The sequence below is a fragment of the Hippoglossus stenolepis genome, chromosome 13, assembly GCF_022539355.2.
Source record: "Hippoglossus stenolepis isolate QCI-W04-F060 chromosome 13, HSTE1.2, whole genome shotgun sequence".
NCBI lineage: Eukaryota > Metazoa > Chordata > Actinopteri > Pleuronectiformes > Pleuronectidae > Hippoglossus > Hippoglossus stenolepis.
Window position 1 is genome coordinate 15,243,177 of NC_061495.1, and position 20,546 is coordinate 15,263,722.

At 44.0% G+C, this 20,546-nt stretch overlaps 3 protein-coding genes across 7 annotated transcripts in view; 2 read left to right on the top strand and 1 right to left on the bottom strand.

Moving 5' to 3' along the window:
* Nucleotides 1–10,685, top strand: part of bcl9 (BCL9 transcription coactivator) — a 29,534-nt gene extending 18,849 nt beyond the window's left edge. For all 4 annotated transcript variants that reach the window (XM_035173932.2, XM_035173929.2, XM_035173930.2 and 1 more), the window contains 7 exons: nucleotides 3,020–3,333; nucleotides 3,889–3,996; nucleotides 4,144–4,330; nucleotides 5,020–5,116; nucleotides 5,220–7,398; nucleotides 7,902–8,171; nucleotides 8,277–10,685. In XM_035173932.2, coding sequence (XP_035029823.1) covers nucleotides 3,020–3,333; nucleotides 3,889–3,996; nucleotides 4,144–4,330; nucleotides 5,020–5,116; nucleotides 5,220–7,398; nucleotides 7,902–8,171; nucleotides 8,277–9,313 — 4,192 coding nt within the window. In that variant the 3' untranslated portion in view covers nucleotides 9,314–10,685. The remainder of the gene's footprint in view (nucleotides 1–3,019; nucleotides 3,334–3,888; nucleotides 3,997–4,143; nucleotides 4,331–5,019; nucleotides 5,117–5,219; nucleotides 7,399–7,901; nucleotides 8,172–8,276) is intronic.
* Nucleotides 10,686–11,045: 360 nt separating this feature from the next.
* On the bottom strand, nucleotides 11,046–17,400 carry acp6 (acid phosphatase 6, lysophosphatidic). Of its 2 annotated transcripts, XM_035173934.2 has the most exons (12): nucleotides 17,215–17,400; nucleotides 16,818–16,902; nucleotides 15,943–16,168; nucleotides 15,710–15,838; nucleotides 14,783–14,913; nucleotides 14,539–14,618; nucleotides 14,363–14,450; nucleotides 14,045–14,177; nucleotides 13,190–13,290; nucleotides 12,940–13,032; nucleotides 12,678–12,843; nucleotides 11,046–12,591 (listed from the first exon to the last, which is right to left on the bottom strand). In XM_035173934.2, the coding sequence occupies exons 3-12, from the start codon at nucleotides 16,159–16,161 to the stop codon at nucleotides 12,457–12,459; spliced, it is 1,275 nt and encodes a 424-aa protein (XP_035029825.2). In that variant the 5' UTR covers nucleotides 16,162–16,168; nucleotides 16,818–16,902; nucleotides 17,215–17,400; the 3' UTR covers nucleotides 11,046–12,456. The 2 variants fall into 2 exon arrangements, with proteins under 2 accessions (XP_035029825.2, XP_047198461.1); XM_047342505.1 differs by lacking the exon at nucleotides 16,818–16,902 and having other exon boundaries at nucleotides 17,215–17,398.
* Nucleotides 17,401–18,001: 601 nt separating this feature from the next.
* On the top strand, nucleotides 18,002–19,697 carry LOC118120241 (palmitoyltransferase ZDHHC23-A-like). Its single transcript, XM_035175014.2, has 2 exons — nucleotides 18,002–18,120; nucleotides 18,815–19,697. Exons 1-2 carry the CDS (start codon nucleotides 18,002–18,004, stop codon nucleotides 19,473–19,475), a joined length of 780 nt encoding a protein of 259 aa, XP_035030905.2. The 3' UTR covers nucleotides 19,476–19,697.
* Nucleotides 19,698–20,546: the final 849 nt, after the last annotated feature.

Consider the following 20,546-nt stretch of genomic DNA (forward strand, 5'->3'; position numbering starts at 1 on the left):
TCTCTGTATTTATTAACAGTGGACAAGATAGAAATGCACTTAGTTCAAGAATGAATGAAGTGAAATCCCCGGTGCTACAAAGCAAGTTCAACTTTTACTTTATTAGGCCTCGAACCAGACATTCTGGAATTTAGGAAGCTGAGTTTAAACTGTCGCTTGGTTAACTCTGGGTTTAACCCCAGGCTTTCCCTCGAGCTATGAAAGTAATTATGTAACAGAGGCAGAGTCATCATTAACAAGAAGTATTTAATATGATATGAGACGAAACACTGATATCTGCAGGTAATTTGATTAGGGAGACAGGCGAAAGTTACATTTGATCGCATAACGAGAAAAGGGTTTCAATTATTACTGTGAGATTGTAAGATGTGAGATTTTACTGTTATGAATTTAGGAGTTTTAATGGATCTCTTATTGAGCAGGTATTTTTGCTCGTTTGTCGATGAACAAACTTTTGTGATGCAGATAAAAAAAAAAGAGAAGCAACGTTGGACTGTTTCTGCTGCTAGAGAGAGGAGAGAGTTAGTTAATGTTTGAGGTCAATCTGACTAAACTGTTTACTTGAAAGCATGGGACGCTGTGTGCAGATAATTTTTCTATTTAAAGACATTCAAGGGTTTAGTATTTATTTCCAATAAACATCCCAGTCTCCTCATGCAGCAGCACTTATATTGAATAAGAGTGAAAGCATCAACACTGTCTGGATTAAATAATTATTCATTCAATTAGAATTAAAGTGTTAGGTATTTATTAAGTGTGATATATTATCCCTCTGTTAAAAAGCTAGAAAGTTGAGGAAAGTCTGGAGCAGCAAAGCAATTCCACAATCAAATCTACTATAATTAATGTTTATTACTATTTATTAAATTTCACTTTATTGTAAAGTAATTTGTCCCGTTTAGCATCCTGTAGGAACAATGATCTGATCCAGTGATCTGATTGGACAGTGGTTGGGCTTTTAACAGGTTTTGAGCTGATCCTCTGATGTTAACCTGTTTTGGAGCAAGTTGGGTGTGCAGCATTAGTTACCATGGTGATATACGCCTGTTGTCCTCTTGAAAGCCGAGGATTAAACCTTACCCCAAACTGTTTGGGTTTTGGCCAGTGAGACTACTAAGAAAACTGTATGTGTCCATTTTCTGTAAAGCTGTTCGATGGGTTGCATAGTGATCAGTGCATTCTTCATTCCAGTGTTAGGTATGTTCTGAACTCTGACCAGTTGCAAGGTGCGTTATGTGCAGAGTTTTGAATTTTGAAAAAGCTGATCAGGAGCAAGTCCAACTCCAACCATTACACAGGTTTTTTATCATGTTTTATTTGTACCCATCCCAATCATTTGAATACAGTGAGCAACAGTTTCTAAGGCCAGTGGTTTGTTCAATGACAGAATGCTGTGTTTTTGACGAGGGTACAAATCAGACCAGCTTGAGTAAACTCATGTAAATTGGTAGAGAACATGCTATCTCCATTCACAAAGGGCAAAGAGCGAGACCTGCTTTTTTGAAAGTGTCTGTTTGAACTAACTAACTAAAGCTGTCATGCAGCTTTGACAAGTTGTTACCAAGTGTTTACACTCTTTGTGATCTGCAGCTCAGTCTTGGCAATGTGATTCAATGGACACAAACCTGAGCACGTCACTTTGGCCATACCCCTGTGTTTTAGAAAGTGTACTATAGGTTGGGCATAAAGCAGATCTAGGATCAGCTTCTCCGCTCCATTACTTTACCTGAAAGGTCCCGATGTATGATCCAGAGCAGTTCCAGGGTCAGGGAGTACACTACACTTGGAAGTTTTCCCTGCTGACTCATGGTTCTGGAGCCTCGGGAAACGGCCGTCTGGACTGCCAAAATTCTGGTTTTGCCTTTTGCCTCCTTTTTCTAGTTGTTGTGTGTCTGTGTGTACGTACATACAGGGCGCTAGGCCGTTGCTCTGCTTTTTGAACATGTTGGCGTTTGTTTCATGCTACAAATGTGTGCATGTGTGTGAGGGAGCGAGAGAGAGAAAGAGATTAGGGTGTGGTGAGAGAGTTCTCTGCCAGTTGGATATGTCCTGCTTGCCTTAACTGCTCTCATAACTAGTGAGCAGCAGTTATTTGCACATAGCTTGTGTCTTGTGTCTTGTATTTCTTAAACTTTTGCTGTGTGTATTGAATTCCCAAGTCCGATAACCTAATCTCATGTTTAGACTTCTATGCCAACTTGTGGATGTCATAATGACATTGTGTGTAGCAGTTGCATGGACCAATAAACGAATAAAAGAGTACAACATTTTACTTTTGGTCCTCTCCCTACCCTTGTCCTGGGCACCACATTAGGTAACAAGGGTACTTGTTATAGTGCAGAGCTGGGGGATATCAGACTTCATGGATGGCCAGCTGCCTGAGTATGTACCCCTCCCCTCGTCTGGCTAGTGCCCAATTCACAGAACATGATTACTGGGTAACCTAACTTCAAGCCCCAGGCTTTTTTGCTTGATATGCCCCATTTCCTCCTTGTTGTGTGTGTTTCATAAATGGAAACAAGGTCACAAATAATGTAGGATGACAAAACATAACATTTTAGAAATTTGCAGTAATTTTACAGAGTCCTTGTGATTAAAATGGACAATTACATTTGTAATTCATCGGTCACATAGCCCTGTTTTTAATAAATTAGAAAATCGGGCTGGATGTCGTAGCCAAAAATCATTTCAAGATAAAAAATTCCATATCATTTGATATCGATAATTGTCATACGTGTCACATTTTTATTTCTTATTGATAAAAGAGTGATTTTTGCTTCTGAGTGAAGGGTGTGGTTTTAAACTCTTCTATGGATTGAAAAAGACAAACACTGTGCTTACTGCCTCCTCACAGTGCACAAAGCAAAAGCATCATATTGATATATGTTGAACCTTTGTTGTACTGCTATTGATGAAAATTATATTGGGACATTGTTTTTGTTTTGTTTTTTATTGCCCAGCTCTTCTCAAAATGCACCGAAATATTTTCCTCTAATAGTTTTCTCTTTTTGTCTCTCAGCCCTAAACCTAAGACGGAGGCCATGGTACGATCACCTCCCGTCATGTCCCCCTCCACTGCCCCTCAGATGGACTCTAAAATGCCCAATCAGGGGAAACCAGGGAGCACTGGCAGCCAATCACAGTCCTCACCCTGTGATCCCAAGACCCTGGGCACGAAAGGGGCTCAGAATGTGGCAGGGGGCATGGGGCTAAAGAATGGCCAGGGTCTGACTTCTGGCCCAAGCTCCAAGGTTAAAGTCAAAAGGGAGAGAAGCACCTCGGTGGAGTCGTTTGAGCAGCCAGAGAGCGGCACACCCACAAGTGAAGAAAAAGGTACAAACCACTGTAGCCAGTCAGATAATGTAATGTCCAGCTGGTAGTTGCGGTCAGATTGTGTTTAAATGTGATATGAATTTTAAATCGAAGACTATTTAAAATGCTGTTTGTCATTCCTGCCAGAATGTTGAAATGATTAAACTAAGGTAGGTAGGCAAGGTGCAGGAGTTTCTTTATGATGTTTTTAGGAGAATAATAAGTAGCTGTGCTCTCATACTTACTGAATGTATCTGTTTGTAATGAAATGCATTGAACTGCTCTGCATAGGAAGAAAAGCTACAGTGCTCAACAGTGAAATGTCTAGTTGGTAGTTGTATACATACAATTTCCTATTAAGACAGTTTATCAAATTTATTCAGATGTTGCAGATGTTTTATTATTGTTTATTCCAAGTGTGACCTTATTCAGGTTAAGGTCATCAGAAAATGCTCTTTACATGGCAGAATCTTATTCATGGTTTTGTTATTAAATGAATATTGGTGTCCATGTATACATGTGTACTGTCCCTCACACTGATAAACTGTAGCTCACTGACGTTATGTGTGTGTGCAGACAGTAGCCGGGTGAAGAGGATGTGTGTGGCGGAGAGGAGGCAGCCGTACAGTGGAGCTGACTGGTGCTCTGGGGGAGAAAGTGATGAAGATGACAAAGGATTCTTCAGTAAGTGTGTTAACGTGTACATCCAAGCATGTGAAGCAGCTCCTCCAATGATCAACTTGACTCATGACAACTATGTAGTGGAACTACATTGCCCATAATCCTGCGCTTGTCCCTAAATTCATGGTCTTTCCTGTTGTCTTCCCTTAGACTGTAACTCCAGTGACGTGAAGCCCCAGGACTCAGTCACACATTCTACCTCCAATGCTGGACTCAGTCGCTCCTCGACACCCTCCCACAACACAATGGGAGGCCAGGGCTCTACAACAGAACCAGCTAGTGGCCAGAAACCAGGCGCAAAACTTGTGTATGTCTTTACCACGGAGATGGCCAACAAGTAAGGAAGCTGAGTTATCATTTGTATTTTTGTGGCTGGTATCTTCAGCCTTAATTTGACATCCTAATCCTTGATGTACACATAAAGTTCACATGCTATTGCTTTGTTGATTAGCATTTACAGTTTAAGTGTATCTCTACAAGCTTTAATAATTAATGTGTTCAGACAGGCTAATTAAATCATCGTCCAATATGTAGACTTTTTTTTATATGCAAAGCATACACCCACAGAGAAACCCTTTGTAGAACTACGGTTCAAAATTAAATGGGATTACTAACAATGTCAATTGCCTTAAGTATAACTCTGTGCCCCTGTCAACAGTGGTTGTTATGTTCTTTGATGTTTGTGTATTGCATTAAGATACTAGCTTCCCATTTCTCCTATTCATTGCCCCAACTTTCCCAATTATAGCCTAAATCTGTTTTTGTATGATCTACACAAGCATGTGTTTCTCAGTGGGAGCGTACACTCTGCTTAGATTAACACTCTTTTGGGAATTAGAGAGTAAATATGTGGATGCCCGGGGAAGGTGTGTTTCTGTGTGTGCACAGTAGTTTGCCTCGTCATTTGACCTTGGGATTACCTTCATGGACTCATCTAGTACTCATTCACCCGGCCCACTGTATACACACACGCACACTTATTGTGTCTGATGACTGATATCTGACTGTCTGCCTTCTTGTCCTCAGGGCAGCCGATGCAGTTCTAACTGGCCACACTGAAAATATCATTGCCTTCCACATGAAAAACATCTCCAACAGCAAGGACAAAGCTCACCTCCTCCTGGTAAAAACACAGAGGCCTTTTTGTATTACTCACATAAGCTCACAAACACCAGCATCATATTACTATCATAACTTAATCCTATTTATCTCACTCTTTGTTATAGAACAATGCAGCAAGTGCTCTCCGAAATGACTCTAAGCCTCCTCAGCAGCCCTCATCCCATGCCCAAGATCAGAGCCATCAGCCTGGATCAAAACCGTCCTTACCTGGTATGGCAGAGCCAGCCCCACCCCAGCCTTCAAACCAAGGGAGCCAGCCTGGTGTTCTTCCACAGGAAGGGTCATCTGCTGCAGGCATGGAATCCAAAAATCTTCCTGGCTCTAGCCCCAGTAACACTACAGCTCCAGTTGACCAGGCCCCTGTCACCCAACCTGAGGCAGGCCTCAACCCTCCAACAACAGGTGAAGGAGGGCAGGGTGGAGGCTCTGGTGGTTCGGGACTGACACCCCAGCAGCAGCAACAACAGCAGCAGCTGGCCCAGGAGCTGCTGAACATGGAGGCCAACACAGAGGGTCTGTCCCAAGAACAGTTGGAGCATCGGCAGCGCTCTCTGCAGACCTTACGAGATATCCAGCGCATGCTTTTCCCTGATGACCGTGATGCCCCACAAGCTGGGCCCCCGCAGTCTCATGGTGGACCGCATGATGGAGGCCCTGATGGTGCACCCCGGAGGTCTGAGCAGGGCCCCTTACAGGCGATGATGGCACAGTCGCAGAGCCTCGGCCCACCAGGTGGGCCAGGAGGCCCCCGTCCACAGGGCCCACCCTTTGGCCCACCGCATGGTCCCAGGGACATGCCCCCATTTCCACAAGATGAAATGGGTCCACATATGGGGGTTCCAGGGGGCTGTGGAGATGGAGATCAGATGACCCCAGAACAGGTGGCTTGGTTGAAATTACAACAGGAATTTTATGAAGAGAAAAGGAAGAAACAAGAAATGCAACACCGGCCACTTCCTCCAGACATGATGATGCACCCCCATGGTCCACGTGGCATGATGCGTGGGCCCCCACCTCCCTACCAAATGGGGCCAGGAGAGATGTGGGGGGGTCCAGGTGGTCCACCAGAGCACTACCAAGAACGAATGGGCATGGGCCCTGGCCCCAGAGGTATGCCTCCACATATGCAGAGAATGCCTGGCTTCTCTGGTATGATGAATCCTGAGATGGAAGGTCCCCCAAGGCCTGGAATGGGGTGGCCTGATGACATGCCCCCCCGGATGGGAGACGCACGAGGCTTCCCTGGAGGACCTGGGGGAATGTTTGCTGGTCCAGGGGGTCGTGGTGAGCGTTTCCCAAATCCTCAGTCAGTCCAAGAAGCAATGTTCCACCAAGGAATGGGTGGAGAGAAGGGCCTCCCTCCTGGGATGATGATGGACATGCAAAGGATGATGGGCCATCAAAGAGGTGGAATGGAACCTGGTAATGGCATGGGTATGTTTCCTAGAATGCCCGGGGATGGTCCTATGAGTCCATCATCTAGGCTTCAAGGAATGGGGGGTAGAGAAATGGGGCCTGAGTTTGGCATGGGTCCTGGCCCTGGGCCGGGACCACACATGCACCCTTCCAAACTACGAGATCCTGCCATGAATATGAGTCCAGATGAGATAATGAGAATGAGAGGAGGGGGAGGACCTCCAATGGAGAATATGGGTCCACAGGGCAGGCCCATGCAGGGTCCTGTCTTCCCTGAGCAGACACAGCCAGGAGACTTTCCTATGGGGCCTGGGCGGCCATTCCCCGGTGGTCCTGGAGGAATGAGGGGTCCACATGCAGAACAAGCCTTTGGTCCAGAGCACAGATCTACACCAACAGGAGGTAATGGCCGTATGAACCACCTCCCTTCTGGTGGCCCTTCACAATCTCAGAGGGGTCGCAAGCCAGCAGATCTAAATGTCCAAGCAGGAGGGGGGAACTCACCTAGTGTCAACCCACTGAAGTCCCCACCTCTAAGGCAAGTGCAGTCCCCAATGATGGGCTCTCCCTCGGGAAATCTTAAATCGCCTCAGACACCGTCCCAGCTGGCTGGCATGCTCACTGGTCCCACAGGCCCGAATGCCCCTCCACCTCCCCAATCATCAGCACCAATGAAATCCCCCCACTCCATGATGGGATCAGCAGGCGCCTCTCCTGTTCATATGAGGTCTCCTTCTCTTCCTAACCCCTCTCCAGGATGGGCCTCCTCACCAAAACCCCCCATGCAGAGTCCAGGAATACCACCTCAGGGTGGCAAGCCTCCCCTCAGTATCACCTCACCAAATATGATGGGCAATATGGAGCAAGGTACAACAAACTTTCTTCCCTTTTCTGTGTTTATCAACTTATTCCACTGCTTCTTCTTACAATATTTATTTCTTCATTTTGCAGTGCATATTTCCGAATGTCGATAATATATCATATTAGGTACTGTCGTAAATGGTTTGGTGATACATTTGTAGTTGTCTGTTAAAAGTCTGGCCTCTGCAATTGTTAATATCACCTTTTAAAATACTGGATGATATTGACAAACACTGTCTACAAAACTGAAAATCAAATGGATGTGGAGGCAATCTGGTACATCTCTCATGTGTTAACACAACTGTATGAGGGATGGGGTTGAGTGGGTTATGGGCCAATGGCTCCATCTTATGGCCACTGCATTATAACGGGTGGGTTAAGCATGACTATTTAAGGGGTATCACTATTGCTAATACCATAACACATAAAAACTACCTCAGAATGAAAAGTCAACACTGTTTTATCATTTCCTTGTCATGTCATCTCCCGCTCATCTTGCCATCCTCTAGGTGGTAACGGACCTCCCTCAGCCCCTCAATCAGGGGGTCCATCTGGCTCCATGTCCCACCCAGGCAACGTCCCGTCTGGCAGTCCATACACCATACCACCTGAGCCTACTCTATCCCAGAACCCTCTCTCCATCATGATGTCACGCATGTCCAAGTTTGCAATGCCCAGCTCCACCCCACTCTACCATGATGCCATAAAGACAGTCGCCAGCTCTGATGATGACTCGCCTCCGGCTCGCTCCCCGAACCTGCCTTCAGTGAACAATAATGGTACGACATCTGAAGTGTTTCTGTTTCTTGATTAATTTGTTTCTTTCTTTCTTCTTTGATTTTTACATAATATATCATAAATTTATGTTTCTCTTGCTCATACAGGTATGGCAATGAACCACCAAGGAAATCCACGTATGATGGTGCCTGGAAATGCAGGACCCATGCCAGCCCTCAGCCCTCTGGGTATGAATCCAATGGGATCCCAGCCCCTCTCCCATGGCATGCCTTCACAGATGCCCTCTCCAAATGCCCCTAATATGGGCCCAGGTATGATGCCTCATGGCATGATGATACCACCAAATCCCCAAGACCCAGGTATGGCAAACCCACAAATGATGAGCCAGGGACGCATGGGTTACCCTCATCGAAGCCAGGGATACCCCCTCACCCAGTCACCTTCGCAGCAAGGCCCCTTCTCCCCACACAACGGTCCTGGTCCTCAAGGTTTTCCTGGCCATCCCATGGGCTTCCAGGGAGAAGGACCTATGGGAGGACGGATGGGGAACATGTCTCATGGGGGAGGGGGTGATGGAGTTATGTGCAAACCCAATAACCCTGGAGGTCCAGAGTTCAACAGCATGCAAGGTGGATTCAGTGATGCAGATCTTCACGAGGTGATGCGGCCGGGAGCGTCTGGCATTCCTGAGTTTGACCTGTCCAGGATAATCCCATCAGAGAAGCCCAGCCAGACTCTGTCTTACTTCCCCCGAGGTGGAGGAGACAACTCTGGGGGAAAACCACCTCACCCCTCTGGCTTCCCGATGCAGGGCATGATGGGTGACGGCCCGCCACGGATGAGTATGTCCATGCAGGGGATGGGGGGGATGCCTGGGGGCCCTGGTGGGGGAATGGGCCCCCAAGATATGCCAATGGGTAACCCCGGCCACAACTCGATGCGGCCACCAGGATTCATGGGCCAGGGCATGATGGGTCCCCAGCACCGGATGATGTCCCCTGGGGGTCCGGGAGGGATGATGCAGGGGAGACAAATGGCCCACCCAGGCCCTGGCGGTTCACCTAATATGATGATGTCACTGCAGGGCATGGGCGGCCCCCCACAGCAGACAATGATGATGGGGGGTCAGATGAGGCCACGTGACATGGACATGGGATTCAGTCCGGGGCCTGGAATGTTCTAATCCAACAGAAACCCTGTATCTAGAATGTTCTTGGACAAAATGCAAGGATGGCGTAAAGACCATGACTTTTAGAGAGTGTTAAGAAAACTCTGATGGACTCAAATAAAGGAAGTATAATACAAAACAGTAATGTCCTGTGGGAACTATTCCAATGGAGACTAGGACAGGCCCAGATTTGGAGTACTTTTTGCCACAAGAACATTTAATTTTGACTCATGAACTTCAGAATGTATGGGATTGTTGTGCATCGAATTCGCAAAACTGTTCTTGTGTTTTTTGATTATCTGACTATAAAGATGACTACATCGTCAAAGAGGAATCAACTTAACTAAAAGTCAGCGTGGAGATGCTACAGTATATGTCTACTTTTTTCAAATTAAAAAAAACAAACAAATTTCTCATGAAAGTGGTATGGAACAAGAGAACGGAATAAGAAGAATTTGTGCTTTGTGAAGACTTTAGTGGAACTCCATCTTGTCTCTCGCTCCATTGTTTTGACTGTTTCTGTACAGTATATACGTGTGAGAGTGCGTATGCGTGCTTGACAGACTGTATGTTTGTGTGTTATGTATGTATGTGTCTGTATGTATAGGCATTCTATCAGTGACCTCTCAACTCCTCTTACCCAACTTTCACTGGGGGAGGAATGCCCCCTAAAAATACTGTACTGTTTACCATTGGTGGGCTATTCGAATTTTAGTCTATTTTAATTTCCTTTGTAACTCCAGTGTATAACAAACCAAACTATGACCTCATTAAGATAATAGTATTATTAAAAAAGCACAAACATGGACCGTCTGCAGAAAGCGTCTTCTTTCTCTATTTTTACCATTAATTGCAACACAATAAGTGTGCGCGTCCTGGCAGCTTTGCAGCACAACGATTAGCTCTTGTCCATTTCAAGTTGTGGATGATTATTTGACGCGGTGCTCTAAAACTTTCAGGACTCCAAACTTTCACCAGTGTGAATAATACTGCTACTACCCAGATGTGCTCTGTGTGTTCTTCTTGTTCCTGTTGTGTTCCTGTTTTGTTTTGACTCTCTTGTTGACTCTGGGTAATAATCATTCCCACAGCAATAAACCCCCCAATGGTCAGCAGAATGGGACAGGCGTGGCTCAAATGCCATAGCAGGTATGCCAGGTATTATAGAACTAGCGCTAGGTAGATCTGGTAAAATTTTAGTGAGGCAGGTGTGGTGTCCGGAGCGAGACACACGGAAATGTAAACAAGTACTGCTTACCATCCAGTTGACTTCCTCTCTTTTCTCTATTGTATAAGCTTGTCATGTGTTTCTCCATTGGCTTTGGTGCAGAATAGCCTACCAGGGCTGTGGTGATGGACTACAAATAAAAGATATTGTTTTGGTATATACATGTTGTCCATGTAGTGTGTGTGTGTGTGTGTGTGTGTGTGTGTGTGTGTGTGTGTGTGTGTGTGTCTACGTGGCTCTACTTGCATGTAGTCAAGTTAAGCGCACTGGGAGGTGTCTTTTGTCATTGTACTGTCAAACCGGCTCACCGACGTTCCACAAGAACGAGTTATACCAAGATGCAGCGTTGACAGTTTATCACGAGGTGCTTTAGCAAGAGCTATTTTCAGAGGACGCCACACTTTCCAAATAGATGGGAGCATGTTGGCGCATTCTAACTCTAATTACTCTTGTTTACTTAGCTGGTCTGAATATTTCAGAGTCACGTACATGACTTGCCAAAAAAAAAAAATACACCACTGATTTAAATTCTTTATTTATTCCTCCCAAATCCAAATCAAACTACATGTTATGCCGCTGGTCATTGGAAACTCCCACTGATGAGGTATTATACATGTTATTGTAACACAGAAAAACGTATGGAATGGGCATGTGTTCATACATTATACTGTGTCTGTTACTACCAGCAAATCCCCACAAAAAGGCAACTTAGTCTTCAACATACAGAATAATTCCCTTTCTGCAGGTTTTACATGGTTATGGAGAAGTCCATCTCTACACTAATGTACAATCCACTTTATACTCTTCATACACTTCAGATAGAGTACATGAAATGTTTGGAATTACCCCAAGGAATGACTGGATATGAAAGAATTAAATGAACAATGACAGCATTAACAATCGGATATAATGATGCCGCATGAATTCAACCTTAAAGATTATTGCTGTTAAGACTAAAGTGCAGTAAAGGTTTAAACTTTGAAGAAAAAGGCAGATAATATTCAGTATTTTTCTTGTCAACAAATCCCCAAAAGAGCCCCATTTCCAGTTGATCCTATGAGCAAGAATGTGTTGATTCAGTTTATTCGTGTGCCAAATGCCTTCATTGTCCGATAACTTAAGATGCAGGAGTTACACCATTTCAGAGGATATGTTCCTTTATACAACAAACCGAAGCACACTGTACTCCCCATGTCCGAGAACCATTCACTAAGACTTTTTAAAAATTAAACCATGTGTTTGTGATCTGTTTTTATAGCACTTCCAATTTTTGTGATTAATCTAAATCGCATATATCAATATTTGCCGTGAGGAGCCAGTTTGAATTTGCCAAATGTAAACATAAAATAATGTGGCAGTGTAATTTCTACAGCGCATCTGTCCCTGCATAGTTGGTTCGGCTTCATGCTGTTGTGCTTCACTCGTGTTTCATGTTGAGCTTTCGACTGAGTCAGAAAACTTTAATTTAACCTGCAAATATTGGGGCACATTGAGACCAGAATATATACGTATATTCAAGTTAACTACAGGAGCTATTCCTGTCAGAAACAGCTTCTCACTCAAGGGGTTAAGTGAGAACAACATAACTTAGGAAAAGGTCTCATCCAGCACAGAATCCTTATTTTTGATCTGATTTTGATCATTTTAGACAACCATGGTTTCATTGTAGTTTTTTGGGATGTGTTGACAATAAGGAACACAAGGAATAACACCACCCTTTATCACAAAGCCAACAAACACTGATGTGCTAAGCATGTGATATCAGATAATTGTAATATGCTGGAACGAGGCTGTAATCCAGGACTTTCTACAGTGAGGTATAATGATAATGGAATGTAAACTGAGGACGTGAAAAAAAAACTACATGATGCGGGTGTCGGAGTTATGTGTCATGAGGAGCTGTGTCCAGACGCGACGGCGTGTCGTGGGTTCAGGGCTCGGTTAAGCTTCCTGTGCTGTTACAAAGTGACTGGTAGAGTTCTGAGCTCATTGAGAACGCCGAGAGGGCCTCCTTAAACTCCTGCAGGGGGCAGTAGACTCCACTGCAACCTGGAATAAGTAGATCCTAAAGAGAGACAGGCAACTTGAGTCAATCCCAAATAAATGCAACGGCTCATCAAAATGAGTGTGGACACATTGTCCCCCACGTACCTGGTCTATGTATGACACTTTGACAAAGGCCTCATTGGTCTGTCGGTGCTGGTGCAGCTCCAGGGTGATATCAGCCGCATACGGTGGCCATTTCATGTCAAAAACCCCCAGAGCCATCAGACAGGGGATCAACGTGGTGTCATGTGCAGAGTACAAAAACAGCTTCCTGTTAGAGAGAGAGGATGTTAACAGAGGAACACGTGCAGGCCAAACCCAGACGACGATGTGTGTGACTGGGTGTGTTGGTCCTGAGGTGTCCAACCTGTTTGGCTCCGATGAGGTGCCCTGCACTTTCTCGTCCAGGTTGGATAACAATGTGTGGAGGAGTGGTCCCACGCACAGCTGCAAGTTCTCCCTGCCAGAAGCACAGCAGAAGAAGGAAATGAGCCGTTGAACCTGATACTAAACTATGTGTGAATTCTCCTTATCGACAGTGATAGAGGGTTATTGTAAAACCGTGAATCGACCCCTTCTGACAGGGTCCACCCTCTGTTGACTTTGTTAAATCTAACCTCTTGCTGGGTTCATAGACATGGCAGATCATATCCACAGCTCTCTGCTCCACTTTGTTCCTCCAGGTGTCCAGCCCCGGCGGACAGGGGAGGCCGTGTGTCTGTTGATGTGCAGAAACAAGACAATGAGCCGTGTTGTGCAGCGCCAGCAGACAAAGAAAAACTCCAGTTTCTGTCACATTATGAGATATTTTTTCATTTTCCCCCTTCATCATAATTATTTTACGAAATGCTGTCTATTGTAGAAAAAACCCCAGGAAAAAGCTTATCAATCATTCACACATATTTATTTTGTGTTTGAATGGAATGTGGCTGAATGTATGAAACGTTCTAATCATTTGAATGAGTTGTAACTGATACCAGGTGGATCTGAACATAATTAGTGAGAATAAAAGGCAGGTTTTGCCTGATAAGGAAAATTGAGAATGAAATGAAATTAGTAAATTCAGCAAAGCTCAGTAGGACCGTCCCTCCGTCTTGTTTCAGATTGTGTAGTGGTCTCATTGTGCACTGAAATTAATACATTTGAACATCTACAAAAGTATCCCCCCCGAAATCTGATATTACTCTTATCGTTTAGCTTTGAAAAAAGTCCGTTGATGATTTTCTTTCACTGATTGAAGTCTTTAGATTTTACATCTATGCCTTTATTTTAAATGATCTTAAATAAGGAGAAATGAGTGAAAACAATTTAAAACTCAAGTCCTGCTGGATGCATTTTTTTTTACTTTCTAAAATATGTTGAATCTCTGCAGGTTGCAGCCTACTCGGCATCTTCATAATAATTATATGTGTACTGATAGCTAGTGGTGGGAGCTAATAAAAGTCATATGAATCGTGATGTGGCAGTGTCACCTCTCTGGCAACCATGTCGTCCCTAATGAGGATGAAGTCGACGTGCTGGTGAGCGGCGATGCCCAGCGCGCTCTGGATGCTCTGCAGGTCTACTGCGATGTCTGGCAGAGTGGATGACTCTGCCCAGCGGTGGCTGCACAGAACACACAGTGTCAGCCGCGAAACACAGATACACCATGACAACCTGTCAGAGGCATCTCAACTCTGCTTATAATTTTGCACAACACATTATTCAAGGTTCCAGTTTTGGGTGGCGAACGCACAGGATCGCCGAGGCCTGACTGTGTGCTGGGCATGAGACGATTTCACTCTACATACCTGCCGAGGAGTTTGAGCAGTTTGCATCCGTGATAGTTCGGGTACAGGATTTCAGATTCGGCCTCCGTTGTTAATATGTGAACAATTTCTGCAAGTTGAGGAGAAAATGATATAAGGGTGAGATGAGATCCTGAGCAGAATAAATAACATTATGCACATCAGGGAGTCTGCACTACCTTTTTGTTTTTGCTGAAAGAGCCCTGCAACCAGGCACTTGGCAGATTCAATGGTCCTCACAATGTTAGTGGAGCGCACACTAAAAATGAAAAAAAAAAAAGGGGTCATGGAAGGCAGCCAACTTAAAAATAGAAAAGCATTTAGGCTGATATCCTTTGCACTGAACTCATAAACCCAATGTTACTGTGGGGCACCGATAAGTTGTTTGTGCTCTTTCTACCTGTCAAGATGTGCAACACTTACTAGACCTCAGCCAGACTAAAAGTGGAGCCGAGGAAGGGAGTCTCCTCGATGTACTTCCTCCTCAGCCTCGTGCCAAGCTCGTACAGCTGCTGCATGCCCACCGTGGTCAGCTGGCCGGGGAACGTGCCACCCTGCCAGAAGAGCGACAAACGGGATAAGGTGTTACTCACAGGTATGACCCAACGGACACACACACCTGCCGTCGCGTGCAGGAGCCCAAAGTGAGAGCAGCACACGCTTGGCAGGAGTACATGCTGCGGGATTTAGTTTAGGAAAAGCTGAACACGGTTAAACTCAACACAGAAATCGAACATTTCCATGGAAACAGCAGCAGGCAGATGGGACGCTACCTCACTGGGAAGCTCTACACACAGCTCAGAGGTATGACAGCTAGCAGGAGGATGAATGAACCTGGTCCAGGGTCGTAAGGCCTCTTTGTAATACATATTCGTGGCCACCAGAGGCGGTGAGGGGAATTAATGATTTCATATATGAGAATATACAGAAGCCGTTTCTGTATCCACGGGACGCTTCCTGTCTTTTCAATCAGTTGTCACTGACCGACATTAACCCGTCATAACATGGAAAGCACAGATGAACCGACTGTTCTGACGATTCTCTGGCCCCAGGGAGTGTCCAGGTTAACTGTGTCAGATTGCACAACGTCAGGTTTAGTCAGTGTTAATGTTTACACCTGCTATTAGGTGTCTGAATGTCTGCTCTGACAAAGGCCTCTTTTTGTACTTTATCATTTAAGACTCTACTGTTACACAATATTGCAATAAAACCGGGGTTTGTGTACATATTCAGTGACTACCTTCCCAAAAAGCCTCAGAAGCAGCGACACAAGTTTCTGCAATTAAATGTTGTTCCCTCACCGCCTTCGTTGACTCATTGAATTTAACACTGCAGGACACACCTACTCACAGTCAGTAGGTTTTTCCGATAGCTGTCTTCTACAGGCGCCGAGGGCCGGGGGCCACCGTGAAGATCCGTCACCACGTAGTTGATGTGGGTGTGAGCTGGAGGCTCCAAGAGCGTTGGCACCCACTGGACCTTTGACGAGACAAATGTGCCCAGAACATGATTCGCACAGTTGTTATTTATCTTCACATTTATCTTCATCACAAGAACTTAGCGAAGAGAAAAAAGAGCCCTACCTCCATCACATTAGGTATCGACTTTAACGGGGTTCGAGCACCGTGTCGGAACAGGACTTGGACCAGTTTTAGTTCGTAGGGAGAACTGGGATTTGCGTCAGTAGCCGTGCAACTGGAGGCAACATGGTCGGAGTCTGTGCTTTTCTGGGACCACAGCATTGAGCCAAAAGCTACGGACACTGAACCTAAAACACCGGCCTTTGTCCAAAGATTCCTCATGGCTGTGCTGTGAACAGAAGGATCAGATAGGCTTAGTATGTTTGCATTAACTACACAAACCTCAGGGTTAATATTAAGAAAAAATATTAATATTTGTTTTCTAATTGACTAACCATTTCAGCCAGGCATGCATTTAATAAACATGTTATTAACGTAGAATAAAATGCACATTATTTTTTTCACTTGATTGATAAATCATTTGATCTCTGAAATGTCAAAAAATTGAACTCCCAAAAAAGTTCATCACTTTTTATCAGAGACCATAGAATTAGAAATTCTTTAAAAGGTTTCGACTGAAGATCAGATTCATTTAATTATCAACCAATGTGACAATTTAATCAATTCATTGTTTTGCCAGTAAAACATAAAAAAGCAACATCATTGGGCTCAAGAGGTCGACTTCAATTGTCGATCAATGATCCAAGAAACAAATATCACGTTAACAGCAACATGAAGAACCAGAGAAGCAGCACTCTTCACACGGAGCCTGGAACCACGTCCTAAATGTTTGAAGACTGACTTTGATTGAACAGTCAAGAAAATAGTTGCAGATTAAATTCCTGTACATTGACAGACTTGAATGGATTCATTGAAAAGTTCGTTGCAGGGAAAAGTTTGAACTCTATTTCAAGCTGTGACACTTGTTATGCACCAACCTGCTGAGTTGAATGATCACTGACACTCCCTGGTGAACCCACTGACGATGATGAAGATGATGAAGATGATGTACCAATAACCTGTCTATAATAGCAGCAGTCATAAAGCAGAGTTAGCTCCAGCACTTTACTGAGGATGTCTGTTTGTTAGAAAAGTCGCATCAGGACGAACTTGAACATTACAACACTTCAACAAGCTTCGCAAGTGTCCAACATTAAATGCATAATAAATAACGGTGATTTGGACAATTTAGACGTTTCTACGGAGTTGTTGCTAACAGTAGCACGTAGAGGAACTCTGTGTGCAGTGCTAACATGCTAACATGCTAACACGATCTATCTGTGTCTGATCCATGACGGAACACATGACGTGTGTCTCCGCTCTTACTTTTCTTACCGTGATATTAAAAACGGTGTTGAGCTTCTCCCGTTTGAAAAAAACAACTCGGTGTTCAGTGTCAGATCGATTCATTCATCATTCGTCAGGCGACTGTCGGCAGGGGTTCACGCCGAAAGGCATGTCGGGAACTGTAGGGCAGCAGCTGCCACTCTGCTGTATCAGTCAACGTGAAAGCTGTAAGAATAAAACTACATTTCCCTTACATTAGTATTATAAGTTTGACCTTCCTCTTCTTCTTCTTCGCTTATCAGATTTGCGTTGGAGAAAAAGCATCAAAGCCTCCTGCTGCCATCTACAGGACGTAAGTAATAATAATGATACTACTACTACTACTACTAGTAATACAAATAATAATAATAACTAGGGCTACGTTGTAGCACTAACGGGCCCGAGCACAGGCATTTTGAAGCCTGTTGCGGTTAGTGGAGAGAGCGATCAATAGGGCCTCCCACCGTTCGGTGCTCGGGCCCTAATTAGTTGCTTTTAATTGATAAGTGGTTTTATATCATTATAGACAGTAAGATAGATGAAATATTGCTGCCAATTCAGATGTAAAGTAAACCCTCTATAATTACGATAATTGCTCCTATATATATGTTGATATGTATGTATATATGTGCTTTTTTCAAAGTTATAGATCGTGTGTGTGTGTTTTTGTGTTATAGATTCTGTCAGTACATTTCCATAGATATGTTCCCTGCACTAATAGTTTGTTTTAATGGTGTAGTTCATTTGTGCATCGCTCCAGAGAACGAAGTTGCCCTGTGAACTTCAGGAAGCCATAATGAAATGGGAGAAGTTAAAGCCTCCGGAGCCAGATGATCCCATGTGCTGCTGCGAGTGTGATATCTACCAGTACGGATGCTGCTGTGACTGTGAAGATCTGGACGAGGCCTTTAACAGGTTAGAAGAAGTATGACCTTTAATGAGACACAAAAGGGTCACAAGGTGATTTACAGACATCAAATACAATTTAGATGCAATTCTCAATATCATATTTTAGCCATAATTGTTCCAAAAGCTAAAAAAAGTACTTGTTAGAATAAAACCATGTAAATAACCATGCATGGTGATTATGACAGATGAGTGACAGCATCAGTTGCAGCAGGTCAGTTTACAGCACCACAGGAAACATTGCACATGGGAGATTTTTTGTGAACAAGCTCAGCTAAAATATCCTTTGGGGTAATGGGGGTCACATATCTCTGACTCGGTTATTTTGGGCATCAAGGACTCAAAGCTTTTGGAATCCCTGCTTTAGTACAATAAACTTCAGGACGAGTGAAGAAATGTCCCAGGGCCCCAGATCCTTCTGAGACTTCATGACTTCATGTTGCAATGTATTTAATCATAAATTCATTTTATTTTATCCATTTACTTATCTTTTTACAGTTTATTTAAAACCAAACACATGTGACATCACACCAAAGCACAATATTAAAATTACAGGGTCTGACCCTTCTAATAAGAAAACAACATGGGATTTTTCCTCATATCATCTTATTAGTTTGATCAATGAAAGTGTATTAGCATCATTCCTAATTAAGTTTTTTTATTTTCAAGTGTTTGTAACTCTGCCTGAATGTGTGTGCTGCAGGTGGCTGAGACACAAACCCCCTCACAGCGGATGTCACTCTCCTGTTCTCGGGGCCCTGATTGACAACCTGGAGATCTCCATGATCCCGGCCCTGGTGCTGCTGCCTCTGCTGCTCTGGGCTGCCTACCTGCTGGGCATCATCATCCTGACAGCTCTGCCCAGCCTGGTCCTCTGGTACTACTACGCCACGCACCGCAAGAGGAGACGCACCCTCTTCTTCCTTACTCTGGCGCCGTTCTCTCTGGCCTACATGTATTACCTCTTCATCACAGAGATTCTATCGCGTGGGGACGTCAGCCATCTGCAGCTGTGCACTGTGACTGCTGGGATGATCCTCACCATCGGATCTCTCCTTCACACCAAGAGAGGCCCAGGGTTTCACACCACCTCCTATCACAGCCAGAGTGAGGAGGTTAACAAGGACTCTACACATCTTAATGGATCCATCCAATCAGCGGCCTCCTCCTCCTCTCCTCCTGCCCTGACAGAAAAGTGGAGCAGATGCTCTGTGTGCAAAACAATGCGACCCCCGCGGGCCGGACACTGTCTAACCTGTGGATCCTGCGTCAAGCGTCTAGACCACCACTGTGTCTGGTGGGTTGGATTTGATATTATAACATCTTTATACTTCTTTGAATTGTACATTCACACCACATCATGAAAGTGAATATTGAATTATGACAGATTAGATAACTGCCCTGTAATTACACAACAACGTTCATGTCTTAAGCAAAGACTCCTACTGTACCCACTGGTTTCCTCAGGGCCGTGCACAGACATTTTGGGGAGCGGGGGCTCAAGTGAAAAACTCTTTGCATCCAAAGATTGATTTTTAAATGGAAACTGCTCCCAGCAAAAATGTCTTGAAATGTAAACTTGAACTAGAAAACTGGTAAACTGGGATCTGTCTCAGGCCAACCAGGAAGACAGGGTGTCTATTTGTTTGTGAGCTTTATCAGACACTTTCCTGAACTGCACACTGCCAAGAACATTAAAGATGATGATGTCAGTTTTATAAATCTCTTTATACCTCATGCACAGTTTCTGAATTGTTTCATTGTCTGCAATAGACTTACAACCTCAAAGACAAAAGAATAAAATGTATATATGATGTTAATCTTCCTGTTTATTATTCACATTTACTATATAGATAGAAACAAAAGTAACTAAAAAGTAACTAAAAGTACGAAAGTAACTAAAAAGTAACTAAAAGTACGAAAGTAACTAAAAAGTAACTAAAAATACAAAAGTAACTAAAAGTACGAAAGTAACTAAAAGTACTAAAGTAACTAAAAGTACAAAAGTAACTAAAAAGTAACTAAAAGTACAAGTTTGGAGCCGGTTGGATAATGCAGAGTGGATTTACAAAGTACTTCCTGTTTCATGGCGAATCAGTAGGTGGCGCTATGACACTGAGGAAATATTGACACATAGAGCTGTTCAGGCTTGGTCTCTGATCATGAGACATCAGTTTGGTAGTGATAGGACAATGCACACTGGACTTATGACAACATCGTCTCCTTTGGCAAAGGATGATCCTTCGCCGCACCTCAATGTTTACACGGTTTGAGGAAATGTCACAATTCTGACCATGATCCAATGACTTGACTGAGCTCTTTTGAGCTGTATATTGTAAAGCAGCCAGGAGCATTTCATCAAAGTAAAAACATGTCACTTCCTGTAGCCAGCAGGTGGCGCTGTGATTTTAAGTCAAGATTTCTGTGTAGATGTC

What these genes read in the sequence shown, in the direction of transcription:
- acp6 (XM_035173934.2), bottom strand. Translation starts at nt 16,161, where the DNA reads ATGAGGAATCTTTGGACAAAGGCCGGTGTTTTAGGTTCAGTGTCCGTA. An exon ending in CGATACCTAATGTGATGGAG is followed by an intron (nt 15,839 to 15,942) that starts GTAGGGCTCTTT and finishes GTCTCGTCAAAG; the next exon opens with GTCCAGTGGGTGCCAACGCT. An exon ending in ACCTCATCGGAGCCAAACAG is followed by an intron (nt 12,844 to 12,939) that starts GTTGGACACCTC and finishes TCTCTCTAACAG; the next exon opens with GAAGCTGTTTTTGTACTCTG.
- LOC118120241 (XM_035175014.2), top strand. Translation starts at nt 18,002, where the DNA reads ATGAAATGGGAGAAGTTAAAGCCTCCGGAGCCAGATGATCCCATGTGC. An exon ending in CTGGACGAGGCCTTTAACAG is followed by an intron (nt 18,121 to 18,814) that starts GTTAGAAGAAGT and finishes TGTGTGCTGCAG; the next exon opens with GTGGCTGAGACACAAACCCC.